Below are 15,688 nucleotides of genomic sequence, written 5' to 3' on the forward strand. Positions count from 1 at the left end.
AAATAACATTAAAGTATGACTATAGATTTACTCAGTGTCTTACACTTTAACAGGCTGAACAATGTAAAAAATACACTACAGCAACACATGACATGAGGTACTCTACAGACGGAATTTGGCATAAATCAAAGTTTGACATAACCTGTAAGGGTCTGGCGGGGTACACTGTAAAAACCTGCAGTGATTCTTACAGTAAATTTAATAACAAACTTTCCAGTAATATGCTGGTTTCTTGAAAGGGCTCTCCAATTAAAGAAATGAATTAGCCACTGCTGCTACTGTTATAAACATGAATACCTGCCACAAGACTGGTTCTGCAATAGTTTCTAGAACAATATGTACCCAATTTAAAAGTAGTTAAACACTTTCAGGTCACATACAGGGGTTGGACAATGAAACTGAAACACCTGTCATTTTAGTGTGGGAGGTTTCATAGCTAAATTTGAGCAGCCTGGTGGCCAATCTTCATTAATTGCACATTGCACCAGTAAGAGAAGAGTGTAAAGGCTCAATTAGCAGGGTAAGAGCACAGTTTTGATCAAAATATTGCAATGCACACAACATTATGGGTGACATACCAGAGTTCAAAAGAGGACAAATTGTTGGTGCACGTCTTGCTGGAGCATCTGTGACCAAGACAGCAAGTCTTTGTGATGCATCAAGAGCCACGGTATCCAGGGTAATGTCAGCATACCACCAAGAAGGACGAACCACATCCAACAGGATTAACTGTGGACGCTGTAAGAGGAAGCTGTCTGAAAGGGGTGTTCGGGTGCTAACCCGGATTGTATCCAAAAAACATAAAATCACGGCTGCCCAAATCACTGCAAAATTCAATGTGCACCTCAACTCCTCTGTTTCCACCAGAACTGTCCATTGAGACAATAAATTATTGTGGTCTAAAACCAGGTGTTTCAGTTTCATTGTCCAACCTATCTTAAAGATTAAACCGAGACTACAAAAAAAAACTTACAATCCTAATGCTTGTTTAGCCTGATTAGTGGCTGGGCAGTCAGGTTTGGGTAATGGTTCTTTTTATCCATTTGCCAATAATAAAAGGTCAGTTTTTTTATACAATATAACAGTGGTAACACTTTATAATAATTTGTACATTAATTAACAGTACTTACAACAGTATTAAACACTGATAAATTAGTTAGATAATGTCTCAACTAGGCATGTGCCATGTTGTATCATACACAATAGCTAAACATATGAATAAAATATTTAACAATAATGAATAAATAATATAAATAATAATAAAAAAATATAATCAAAAATCCTCTATAGCGTGATATTGTTGAAAGCAGTCTATTTTGTACTTTTTTAGCTATTTACTTTGTTTTCTTTTAGATTTGTTTGCACTTTACATGCATTAAATATGCTGCACTGTAGTTTTGTGGTGGATTTTTGTTGATACATTACTCAATTTTGGTTAGATTTTTTAAAACAATTTTACACAATTATTATTTCATACAAAATCATGTCTTGGTAAGTTTTTAGATTTTGCAATTTTATATTTATACAAAATATAATATCTGTAATTTCCCTAAAGAAAAGACTAAACTTTTAATAGTTACAGAGTTATGTGTGTTTGTGTGTCTTTTTTTTAGTTATTATGATGAAAGTGTAAATGTGATGTGTGTAAGTGTGTAAATGCTGCAGTAGAGAGTGAAGTAACACAATCTCTTACAATACTACTTTACTACGGGCACAATTTTTTTCTCTACACTTGACAGGTAGTGTACATACCAGTCATGCCACAAACTAATTTGTGTTTATGCAAATCCTGCAGGTTCGTATGAAATTCGACTTCCTGAAAACTGTCTTGTCTCAGTCTTAAATAAGCCCATTTGATGATTTTATGAAATACATAATAATAATAATAATAATAATAATAATAATAATAATAATAATAATAATAATATTTTTTAAATGTCTGTGTTTTTTAATATTGCCAATATCATTAGCAAAAAATACCCTGATATTGTTTTAGAGCTATATTACCCACCTCTAGTCTTAACTAAGTATTGACACTAGTTAAGACATTTTAAAACATTAAAAAATATTAATGCTTAAGAATGTTAATAATCATGAATAGGGACATTAGTTTTGTATCATTTGTAATGATTAATAACGTCTTAACTAATGTTAATTAATAATTAGTCGAGACATTCTTTTGAAAGTACTGTTAATTAATGTACATATTTAATTTATATTTTATTGCTCCTTAATCATTCAGCCATCAACTAATTGACTGAACTTGAGACATTATTAAACATTAAAAAAATGTAATGCTAAAGAATACTGTAAATAATTATGGATTAAGAAATTAGTTACAACAGTTGTACTTGATATGACAAATAATGTCATCTTAACTAGTGTAAATTATGACTAATGTCATAAGCACTGATAGTTAATGTACCCTTATTGTAAAGTGTTACCATAAATTTCATACCATCACATTTTTATCACAACCATTTCATGGTGCGTTAAAAATTACATATATTTTTTACACAGTGTTTTCTTTAGTTTCTCTCTCAAAAACCCAGTAAAGTACTCTGGTAAAACTTTACAATAAGCATCAGTCACCCAGGACTTTTTAAAGGGCATTTTCACACCTATAGTATAGCTTGTTTGCTTTGGTTTAAAAAGAAACTGATTTAACCAAGTGTGAATTTACCCTTAATCAGTGTTGGGCACGTTACTTTGAAAAAGTAATTAGTTATAGTTACTTGTTACTTCTCCAAAAAAGTAACTGAGTTACTAACGGAGTTACTCCACTATAAAAGTAATTAGTTACCTACCAAACCCGAACCATAAACTGTCATTATGAGCCCGACCCGAACCGCCCCATAAACTGTCTGTTTTCGGGCTGATTGAATGAGCGAAATATAATCAGAATTACGTTAATTTACACTGTAACATAGAAGCATAGAACTATTATTTAATTTAAATGATTTTTAAGAACAGCTACACACAATGCTGCAAGTCAAACGTGGAGGCGTACGTGCGCCCAGAGCTACGTGATTACATTTTTCATTTTTATTATAGTTTAATTTTATTTTGTTTTTATTTTTTCTGTTCAGTAAGTTTTTAGGGTGGGCTTGCTAGCGCGAGCGCTTTACACAAGAACTAACGGACCACGAGGTGCCGCGCGCTCGGCACAACACCGCCTCTGTACTACTGCGCTGTATAAATAAATTAAACACAAAAATGAGGATATTCTATCAGTAATTTCAGTTCGTTTTAGTTAGTTTTATAAACACAAAATACAGTTCGAGATGTATTTTATACAGTTCGAGTTATGTTTTTTCCTTTTAATTACCGTTTTTATTAGATTCAGTTAACACAAATGTTTTTTCACTTTCAGTTTTCGCTATTTCGTTCGCTTTAGTGAACAATAATAATTGGTTGCTTAGCAACATTGTGATTATCACACCAGAGCTTTATATAAAATAAAAATAGGAGCCCGATTTCGGGCCGGTCCTCGGGTCAGGTGGGATTCGGGCGGAGAATCTAAGCTCTAAAAGAGAAAGCAGCAGCACCACAAAAACCGGAGCAGCTAAAAAGAGCTTAACGTCCTTAAATCGGAACTTGGGCTGTCCACGGCAATCACTGAATTAATTAGAGCAGAAAATCATCACAATTGTGCCTCACTTCAGCAGGCCAAACCACAGGCACAGCTGAAGCTCAAGTTCACCGGACAGAGGAGGGGTTAACCAGGGCAAAGCCAGTAAAAAAAGCGGCTAAAGTAACGTGCAGTAACGGGGTGTCGGAAATGGTAACGGCGTTATAGTTACAGTCAGAGTAATTAGTTAGATTACTCGTTACTGAAAAAAAGTAACGGCGTTAGTAACGCCGTTAGTTTTAACGCCGTTACTCCCAACACTGCCCTTAATCAACAATTAACCACGGTGCAATTCCACAGTTACTTACTGAATTAGTCCAGCTTCTTTTCTTGCTTTAAAGCTGGATGAATCTGTGAATAACTCCAGTTTTTGTATTGCCATAGAAAAATATGCCAAAGAAATTGCCATAACATTGCTGTTTATGTAAAAGGCTTCACATATTTTAATCATATTTCTTTCTCTCTTTCCTATTGTTGATATTCTCTCACCCCCTAAGGAACTCAAATGCCATGATTCAAATATGTACATCCTTACCACATGAATACAGTCTGTTTTATTATTACAGATATTACAATACAATACAAGACAGCCATATTTATTATACATGTGCATAACCTCATGTAGTGTCCACCTTAAATCTTTATTTGTGTAGTAAACACACACACATTTGCACTAGTGATGCCTGGAACAGTGGGAAGCCATCACCAATACCCCAGTGCTCTAAACACTGAGCCACCATTGCCCACTGGTCATACTTAAAGCAAGTAAAGACTCTGCTGATTCATAATTCATATTTTGATTAAACATTGGGCAGTTTCCCTCTAGGTTTGTTTCAGACAAGAAAAACTGCAAGTGCACCAAAATGTGTCGAAACAAACCAAATGGTGGTTTCTGGAGCAGATCAGGAAAATAAATACAGGAAGAAGGTCCTTTGTTCTGAGTGCAGCTTTAGTTCATATATGTAGTAATTATCTGGTAATATACCAGATTCAAATACACATTTGATTGGTGGTTCAGATCGAGTTTATATTTCAAAAGTTATCACCACAGAGCTCATTTGAAACCAGACTGAGACCAACTTTTCTGGCGGTTGTTTTGGTCCACAACCGACTTCAAGCCAAATTTTCATACTTTTTTTAAAACATCAGTGCAGACTGGGACAATGAAACCAAAAATAAACTTAAACTATAATCGAAATTGATTATAGTTGTCTAAAATGAATCTTGTACACAATGTTTAATATTAAAACATGTGTCAGATCCTGAGAGCTCCATTGTGTAGGGTTACTAAATTAACTAGGTAAAAATAGATTTCCTCCATTGATAAATGGAAACACAAGGATTTGTAGAGCAAACTTCCATGACTTTTCCAAAACTTATCCAGGCCTGAAAATTGCTATTTTTAAATTGAGTTTTTTCATGACCTTACGAACACTGTTGTATTTACTTCCTCCCAGAATACTTGCATTAAAACAAATCCAATTCTAAATTAACCGGACTAAAAAATGGGAGTGTGACAATGGCCTGAACTATTAACTAGGCTATGATAAAGAATGCACTGAATATTTGGCAACCCGAAAACTAAAGTGGCAGAATAGTTTATATACAACAATGATTAACTTTTTATGTCATGTTGTCATGGAGGGACAGAGTCATTTGTAAATGGCAGTAGCAGGCAAAAGTGGCAAATTTTCAGTTCACAAAAATATTTATGTCGTATGTAGACAGCTCTGGAACAAAAATAAGAGACCACTTCAGTTTCTGAATCAGTTTCTTTGATTTTGCTATTTTTATGTATATATTTGAGTAAAATAAACATTGTTGTTTTAATCTATAAACTATGGACAACATTTCTCTCTCTCCAATATACTGTCATTTAGAGCATTTTTTTGCAGTGAATGAGAAATGGCTGAAATCACAAAAAAGATGCAGAGCTTTCAGATGCAGAGCTTGCAAAGGAAACAAGTTCATATTCATAAAGTTTTCAAAGTTCAGAAATTAATATTTGGTGGAATAACCCTGATTTTTAATCACAGTTTTCCTGCATCTTGACATGTTCTCCTCCACCAGTCTTACACACTGCTTTTGGATAACTTTATGCCACTCCTGGGGCAAAAATTCAAGCAGTTCAGCTTTGTTTGATGGCTTGTGATCATTCATCTTCCTCTTGATTATATTCCAGAGGTTTTCAATTTGGTAAAATCAAAGAAACTCATCATTTTTAAGTGGTCTCTTATTTTTTTCCAGAGCTGTATATATCTTTCTCTTATTATTTATTATCACCAAAACTCTCTCATCCATTACATTCAAGCCCTACAAATTTCAAATGTGTACATCATTACACATTACAAATGTGTTGCATTATCTAAGTTATCACTAAAAGAAAATTCAGTTGATTTATAATTCATATTGTACTTCTTGTGGAAATGATGTGCACATTTAAATCAAGTACAATCACACTTAAATACTGTACCAAATATGATAAGTGCATTTTGCATAAAGTCACCATAGGATTCCGCCAACCCATTTTACAGTACCTCCAACGTTGCCATCTCCTCCACTCCATCCCACTGACCCACAGGAAAGCATAAAACCCTGACCACACGCAGTCACTGGAGAAGAGACACTGGATCGCCGTTCCTTTAAGGAGTAATGATCACGCTTGTTACTGGTGATGGTGGTAAGAGGGCTCCACGATAAGACAACACATAAATCAACGACTGCCATGCTGTGTGAAGTGTACAGTTTGTTTTTTTCTCTTTCTGTCCTGCGATGTTGCGTGTGGTCGACACGGGACAGCGGAAGCCTCTCACCAGCACTTCCCCAGGGGAACCAGGGAGGGTTTCGTCCGCCTGCTGGGGCTGAAAATGTCCCTCGCTTCTGCTTCCAGCCTCACACCAGGCACTTTAAATATCGATACAGCTGAGCAAGAGAGAGAGAACATAAAAGAGAATAAAGGAAAGGGAGAAAGAGAGGAAAGACATGAAGAGTAGAAGGCATTAAGAAACAAAGGCCAGCGCACTCACACTCTACACACACACTCGTCTCCACATCCAGCTCCCTTATCAACACAAGGTAATATGGACCCAGGAACATCTTAGTTTCTTTCATCTTCTCTATAACAGGATAGCACTATTTACAACAACAAAGATCTTATTTAACTCCCTGAAAAGGATTATTTTGGCCAATTTGTCATATTGATCAATTTTTTACTTTTTTAAACACATTTGATGTTGGAAGTTTACTTAGATAGCTAGTTAGGGACCCCTTTAGTTAGGAGTTTATTAATGAATGAATGAAACAATAAATGAATAAATGAATTAAGTAACACTTATATAGTGCCTTTCTAGAAACTCCAAGAGCCAAACCAATAGCACACAGCGTACTCTCAACCGGAAACACCGTTCATCTGGAGGACTGCATCTGGCACTACAGCATTTACCCAGGACAGAGTGCCAATCCATACCTGGGCACAGTTATACATACATTCACACACACACACAAACCTACATACATACCACACACTTACACATACACACCAGAGAATCCAATTTACTTGATCTCCATGTTTTTGGACTGTGGGAAGAAAATGGGAATCGGAAGACACCCACGCAGACACAGGGAGCACATGGCAACTCCAACCAGATAGGGAATTGAACCCAAGACCCCAGTGCTGGGAGGCGAATGTGCTAACCACTAAGCGACTGTGCCACCATAATTGTTATTAATTAGGTTATAAACCATTAATAAGCAGTTACAATGGATAAATAGAAAGGCCAACAGTGGCCTGCCATTTACCAAATAGTGATTCCACATTCGTTTATACTGTAAAATTTTAAATCTTACTAGATGCTTATCTTACATTCTTACTGCCTTTTCCATCAGTCATCATTAACATTTATGTTAATAACATTATTCATTTAACTATACTAACATATTTAATGACTAAACTGACTTTCTATATTATTTTATTAGATATGTTAAAAAAAGTTATTTTCAATATTGTTCTTTTTGTATGTTATAAGTGCTTATTAATGTTTTTAAAGTATTTATAACCTAATAATAACCATTAATAAACACCTCTATAAACTATTTATAAACCACTTATTAATAAGCATTATTTTAAAGTGGTACCGCTAGTTGAAATGTAATGACAAACATGTCTGTATTATCACACACTTGCTTCAGTCCACAGACAGTTGTTAAATGCCCATAAACAGATTTGACTATGTGGTTTTATGACACTGAATGATACGGCTTTAAAGACTTGAGTCACATCAGCTAATGCTGCCCTCAGGACGATTAGATAAAAAATTCTATTCGATAAATATAAATGTTTTTGATTCAGTATTATTGATTTATTAATATAAGTGAATATAGATGATGTTTTAGATGTTTTTTTAATTCTGAAAACTAAATTTGGTGGGATTCTCTGGTTGGTTGCTTTTTGCCCAATACAGGCTTTATGCAAATGTACACAGCATGATTACCATAATTTTTCATTGATTAAAGTAGCATTATGCAAGAACAGGTCATTTTTGCTCCTGGGCTGCCTATACACATGCATTTGTTGACAAGCTACATTGAAATAAGCATGTGGACTGAGGTGGTAGGTTGGAAAATTCTTCCTATTACATTCATTAGTGCATCACAATGATTCTGAAGCTGTTATTTAAGGTAAAAAATTACATAATGGTACTTTAAAGGCTGAATTTAAACAAGGGGGCTACAACCATGGCTGCAATCAGAGCAATTAACATTAGAAAAATGCATTGTTAAAAAAAACGTAATCATGTGGACTTTCAGCCTAAATGAATAGGATTATTTTCTTTTTATTAGTATTACTTAGGCAAGTTGTGCTATAGTGAGGTAAAGGAGCACTCACTGTCCCGGAGCTGCATCACTGGGGGTGGGAGGGTACTGAAGTAGGGGTGCTGCAGTGCATCCTGGGCCGAGATCCTGTCTTTGGGCACCATCATCAACATCTGCTGGGCCAGGTCTTCTGTCTTATAGGGCAACTGTGCAAGTCTGAGCCAAAACACGCACAGACACGCACACACACACACAGGCCAAGGTATGGGTCAGGCTTTCATATGAGCATATGAGGGAAGTTGCTGTTGGGTTTGGGAGGGGGGTGTTGGGGGACTATACAAAGACCCCTCTGTTCAATCTTGGAAGGAGCACAGACACACACACACACACACATATGCACACACAAACTCACACATACTTATGTTCAGCTGAACTGATATTACCTTTTCCAGACATCTCTGAATTGCTGGGCTTTGCAGGGCAGGAACCATTCTGTAGGAACACACACACAACACACACTCTCAGCGTGAGGAGAAAGCTGAAACCAGCAGCCTCCGCCTGAGTGTCCTCCAATAATACACTCGTTTCTCTCTCTCTCTCTCTTTCTCTCTCCAGTTTGAATGTGACCTTGCACGCCCTGGAGCCCACACACGCCTGGCCATCTCATGGACACATTCTCTCTGCCCAGCCTCACTCTCACTCTCTCTCCTTCTTTACTCTGAGTAGACGGCCACCCAGTCTCTCTCTCTCTCTCTCTCTCTCTCTAAAAGTGACTCTGTGTGAGGCTGCATTCACCTCCTTGCACACCTGGTTGTGGTTGAGAGACTGGCTTTGGGCCTAAACCTGAGTCAGACAGTCAGAAAGAGAGAGAGAGAGAGAGAGAGAGACTCAATACACACCACACAGCATGTTAAGACACACTGCTTGGCACTTTCAGAAGGCTAGATTTTAGAGTATAGCTATTAGCAGACATCCCACCCTGCAAAAACTCATTTCAGGGGGGTAGGACGGTGCCACACATCCCAGACAGGGGTAGGGATGAACTATTAAACTGAAAATGATGCACCATTAAAAGAGGTTAAGTCTGTACCAGAGAACTAGTAAACCATATTGCCAAACCTGGCCATGCATTTGTGAAACAACAAAAGGCCACTTAAAAATGATGAGTTTCTTTGATTTTACTAAATTGAAAACCTCTGAAATAAAATCAAGAGGAAGATGGATGATCACAAGCCATCAAATCAAGCTGAACTAATTGATTTTTTTGCAAATTGGTTATCCAAAAAGTTATCCAAAAGCAGTATGTAAGACTGGCCAAGATGCATGAAAACTGTAATTAAACACCAGGGTTATTCCTCCAAACAATTAATTTTTGAACTCTTAAAACTTTATGAATATGAACTGACAAGTGACCTGGTGTGACAAATTACATGATCTTTCACAAAGAAGAACCTGCGATGAGTCTTTCTACTCTCCAAAAACACATTTTTCACAGCAGACATTCCCATCTTTCAGCGACTAAAACATGGAACGTGAACTCCACCTTTAACCCATCCATGCAGTCAACACACACATACAACACTAATGAACCCAAATACACGTACATATAGTGTAGCACACTCCCCCAGAGCGATGAGTAGCGATCGCTGCAGTGACCAGGAAGTAGTGAGGATTTAGGGTCTTGCTCAAGGGCCCAACAGTGAAAGCTCGCTGAGCCCAGGTATCCAACCCACAACTAGGGTTGGGCTGTAAAATGGTATTAAAACATTTTAACGATCTCCAAATGAGGACAAAATTCCATATAAAATCTATAAACTATAAAATATATAAAATCCCATAATGCACCAGGATTTACAGTAAACATTGCTCACTACATTGTCTCACTAAGCAACAGACAGCCAAACAAACAATCTGGCAACCCTGGTGGCTTGCTGTCACCTGCCAAAAAACACACAAACAGCTAATGTTCAGCATATCAACAGTATTACAGGGTTTATTCCAACATGATATTAAATAAAATAGCTTAAATATCTTAAATAAAATACCTTAAATATCCCAATATTTAAATGATTTTATCTGCATGTATTATATATGTGTTCTGTGCATTGTATGACATACGGACCAAAGAAAAGTAATTACAGTTCATAAAAAAAAAAACTTGCAAGCAATGAAAAAAATAAATACTTAAACCTAATAACCAACACAAACACTGCTTATTCAAATTTCCATCAGCAGGACTAACTCTGTCTCTGTCTTTCCAAATTCTTAACACTTGGTAGTTTTGTCCTCCCGTCAAAACACAGCATTTTCTCCAGACAATTTTAGACACAACTTGACATTGGGCATGAAACCACGCAATCTGGCAACATTGGAAGCCAGTGGACGCTGTTAATAAAAAGGTGTTTCTCCATGTTGTTTATTAATGTGAGGATTATGTTTCTAAACAGCGTGAATTCAATGGTCAGCTCAGAGCTTCACTAATTTTAATTCAGAGCTCAGCTCGTGTGTTTATGGAGTTTTAAACACGGTTTAACCGCTCACCTATGTGTGTTTATGCGACCTCGTCATGATAATGACGAGGTAGTGTCCGAATTCACTCCTGTTTTCAACACTACGGAGTGAACTAAATAGTCTCTCCCTATATAGCAGTACACTAATGAGGGAGTAGGGAGCCATTTTGGTCACAGCCAGCATCTATGCTGTGGAGTTAGCTGTTAGCCAGTTAGCTAATTTTATCTGTGTAGACAATAAGTAAGACTTAAATCTCTCAGACACAAGTATATCATCCCTATTCAGGGTAGTTAGTTATAAACAGCTGTATTGAGCTGTCTGATACTCTGTATATTTGTACTAGCAGCTAGCTTAGCAAGTGAGATAACAAAAACAACATCATGAAAAAACTGTTAGTTTCTGTGTTTTGTCTGTTCATTCGCTCTTTTATTATCATCTTAAGGTATCGTCTAAAATGGAGTTTCAGTCAGACAGACTTGAGTGTGTTCTGTGATGAACAGAATGTTAGCTATCATGCTAGCTGTGTTAGTGAAGTTCTCTGGTTAGCTGTGTTAAAAATGTATTAAATCAACAGAATAATGGTTTAACATTTACTGTATGACTAACTTACATGTGTGTGTGTGTAGTGTTCACTTAGTCTGTACATACACTGAACTTTGACTGTATTTGATCATTTTTAAAAATAACCCAGAATTTGATGGTTTTGTAGCCGCAAACACAGGAATTATGGAAATTCCGGCCCATATAATGCGGTAATGTTTTGACACTGTATAACAATGTGAAAAAAGTGGATACTGCCCAACCCTACTCACAACCCTGTCATCAAGAGTGCAGTGCTCTTACCACCGAGCCACCACCTCCCAAAAAAATCATACAGTGTGAATCCAGTCTAAACCTAACAAAGTTTTATGGCTCAAATTGTTTGAAGGTTAGACACAGAATAGTAAATCTGTATGGAAACACCAAACAATATGGTGTCGATATCCTAAAAACTGTGTAATAAGAAATGCTTAAAAGTGCAAAACATAAAAGAAATATAAATCAGTTAACAATAAAGTTGTTAATTAATTTAATAAATATTAAAACGTGTGCATGACTATAAGGGTGTAAAAGTTAAATTACATGCTAAATCTAGGGGTCAAGAGGGAAAAGTGTCAGCCTGTAACATGTTGGTTCAGTATTAACCTGCAGCATACACACATGCATGTCAGTGGAAGGGCTTCAACACCACTCTGTGATTTTGCTGTTATAAAAAAGACGTTATACAGTGTATGTTTAATGACAAACCAGTGCCAGCCAAGATACACTCAGACACGGCATACACCCTCCCACTCATACGCTTCTAACACACACACACACACACACACCTGACTTTAACCTTTATAAAAGTTAATATTCTGTATTTCAGTCTTTTTTTGTATGTAACTGCAAGAAGATTCTTAGAATTTTACCAAATTGGAATATAATCAAGAGGAAGATGGATGATCACAAGCCATTAATCCAAGCTGAACTGCTTAAATTATTGCACTAGGAGTGGCATAAAGTTATCCAAAAGCAATGTGTAAAACTGGTGGAGGAGAACATGCCAAGATGCATGAAAACTGTGATTAAAAACCAGGGTTGTCTTACCATATATTGATTTCTGAACTCTTAAAACTTTATGAATATGAACTTTTCTTTGCATTATATGAAGCTCTGCGTCATTTTTGTTATTTCAGCGATTTCTCATTTTCTGCAAAAAATGCTCTAAATGACAGTATTTAGCAAAATTAGAGAAACTGACTCTCTGTATACTGATCATATATAACATTAAAACCACTTGCTTAATTAATGTTGTGCAGAATTCCTTTGTGCCTCATAAATGGGTCAGACAAGTTGGCAGCAGGTGAGGCCTCCATAGACCACATTAATATAAGCCTTGGGTGTCCATGACCCTGTAGCCGGCACAACTGTCGTCCTACCCTGAAGCAATTTTGATAGGTAGAATGTTATGGGAACATTTAACAACAATTTGAAAAAGTTCCGGGAAGGTTAGCTTGTAACATTATACAGAATTAACATTAAAAGAACGCTACAAAAATGTTTCACTTAATAGTGGTTTGTGTCACAACGTTATAGAGTGTTTTGAACATACTGTTCAACTAACAATACTAACATTGTGGAAAAGTTAAAAGTAACATTCCCAAAACTGAAAATGAAAACACTGACATAAGTGCCAGAATGTTTTAAAACATAAAATAAAAACAACATTCTAAGAATTCTTATTCTTCTACATAAATTGGTGATTAAATGTGTTCTGATCTCAGAAGACCTACGTTCAAGAATTGCTGACTTGCAAAAGGCTGGAAAGGATTACAAAAGTATCTCTTGTTCATGTGACCACGGTAAGACTACAAGGTCTACAAATAAAAAAAGTTCAGCACTGTTGCTACTCTCTCTAGGCATGGTTGTCCTGTAAAGATGACTGCAAGAGCACAGCTCAGATTGATCAATGAGGTGAGGAAGAATCCTAGAGTGTCAGCTAAAGATTTACAGAAATCTCTGGCACATGCTAACATTTTTATTGACAAATCTACATTAAGGAAAACATTAAACAAGAATGGAGTTCATGGGAGGACTCCACAGAGGAAGCCACTGCTGTTCAAAAAAAGCATTGCTGCACGTTTGAAGTTTGTAAAAGAGCACCTGGATGTTCCACAGCAGTACTGGCTAAATATACTGTGGACAGATGAAACCAAAATTGAGTTGTTTGGAAGGAACACACAATGCTATGTGTGGAGAAAAAAGGCACAGCATGCCATCACCAAAACCTCATCCCAACTGTGAAACATGGTGGAGGGGGCTGATGGATTGGGGCCTGCTTTTCTGCCTCAGGGCCTGGACGGATTACCGTCATCAACGGAAAAATGAATCCTCAAGTTAACCATGACATTTTGCAGGAAAACTTAGGACCATCTGTCCGCCAACTGAAGCTCAACAGAGGATAAATGATGCAGCAGGACAACGACCCAAAACATATGTAAATCAACAACCGAATGGCTTCAACAGAAGAAAATATGCCTTCTGGAGGGTCCTGACCTCAACCCAATTGAGACGCTGTGGCCTCATGACCTCAAGAGAGCGATTCACACCAGATATCCCAAGAATAATGCTGAACTGAAACAGTTTTGTGACTGTTGATCAGGTCTGATCTGCAACTACAGGAAACATTTGGTTGAGGTTATTGCTGCCAAATTGCTGTCAACCAGTTATTTAATCCAAAGGTTCACATACTTTTTCCACTCTACGCTGTAAATGTTAACATGCAGGGCATATGTTGTTATTCACAATTTATCAGACGATTTTTCATGAGCACTTTTGGGAAACCTTCCTAAATCTCCCACACACACACACACACCTCCCGAAGTATGTGAAGGTGTGTGTTTGTGTCTGACTCAAGGGTGTGAAGTCAGCCTGCAGCGTGTTAGCTCAGCACTAACCTGCAGCGCGCTAACACAGACACACACACACACACACACACTCATAGTCTCACACACTCACAGTCTCTCACATACACACATACACACACCGTCTCACACATACACTCACATGCAAGTCAGTCAACAGGCTTCAACAACAATCTGTGAATTTGCTGCTCCAATACACACTTTAAATGTTTGCGGAATATATGTATATGTTTAATTTTACTATATATTAGTTTCCCCCTGAGGTCCATTTATAACAGTTGAGTTATAAATGCTGACATACATGTTACAAACTGAACAGCAGCACAATCCAATAAGAAATGCATCTTTTGTATTTGAAACCTAGCAATTTTTGCCCATTGTTGCGGACAGTAGTGTGGGACCTATAAGCCAATCACTGTTTATGCATTATGCAGCTGCTGCTGCAGAGAAAAGATTGTAAGTGTCTAAAGCAGATTAATGTTTGATTTCCCTGACTTTGACTTTGTTATGTGCCTTTGTTTGAACTCCTCTATAGCAGACACTGGCAGAGGAAAAGCTGTCCATTTTCAAAAAAATCACATTTTTCTACAATTCTGTTTTTACCATTTCACCAGGTTTGACTAAGGTTTTCAGTGTTGGGCTGGTTTTATGTAAATTGTAAATAAAAATGTTGCAGAACAGTTTTGTGGTAGGCAAGGTTCTTGGGGAGAAATTAGGGGTTAGGTTCCTTAATTAAGGGTAACTCAGGTGTGCATGTTGAGGGTAAAAACAGTGCTGTGCATTTACTTCCTACCAGTCCAGGGGATCAAAAGTGCAACCTTCCAATTCTAAGCATGCTTCTTAAACATTTAAGCCATTCCTGCTCTATTCACCTCTAATTGGGCCTTTAAGTCTGACATGTTGATCATTTTTGTTCTAAATGGCTGCCCTAAGGGTTAAGATTTGTTTTGTTTCTTGTTTAAGCATTAAGCTCACCCTGAAGTCATTGTGAAGTACATATTTACTGAAAAATCTATCTGTGGTTGGCCTGTGTGGTCTTTCTTTTATGTTGTTGCCTCTTCAAACCCTAGACGTTTTGATTAGTTGGGAGTTTTTCCCGTAAAATTAAAAGAGGGTCATAACAAGTACATTAAAAGCGACTGGTATGCTGTTTATATCATATTTATCTACGATTGTTATTCTTTTCCCAATTTTCTCCCCAATTTAGAAGGCCAATTATTAAATTCAAACATTAAAATGTTATGTGTGTGTGTGTGGGTGTTGTGTTTTTGTGTCTGCATGGGCACAC

General features: G+C 36.9%; 1 protein-coding gene across 3 annotated transcripts in view; it reads right to left on the reverse strand.

Moving 5' to 3' along the window:
- Positions 1 to 4,050: 4,050 nt before the first annotated feature.
- Positions 4,051 to 15,688, reverse strand: part of cdk15 (cyclin-dependent kinase 15) — a 46,288-nt gene continuing 34,650 nt past the window's right edge. For 2 of the 3 annotated variants that reach the window (XM_007248874.4, XM_022673460.2), the window contains 3 exons: positions 8,887 to 8,935; positions 8,517 to 8,659; positions 4,163 to 6,553 (listed from right to left, as the gene is read on the reverse strand). In XM_007248874.4, the coding sequence (XP_007248936.2) occupies positions 6,441 to 6,553; positions 8,517 to 8,659; positions 8,887 to 8,935 (305 nt within the window). In that variant the 3' untranslated portion in view covers positions 4,163 to 6,440. Of the gene's footprint in view, positions 6,554 to 8,516; positions 8,660 to 8,886; positions 8,936 to 15,688 lie in introns of all 3 variants that reach the window. The other variant, XM_022673458.2, reaches the window with a different exon arrangement.

Source organism: Astyanax mexicanus, chromosome 5 (assembly GCF_023375975.1).
Source record: "Astyanax mexicanus isolate ESR-SI-001 chromosome 5, AstMex3_surface, whole genome shotgun sequence".
NCBI lineage: Eukaryota > Metazoa > Chordata > Actinopteri > Characiformes > Acestrorhamphidae > Astyanax > Astyanax mexicanus.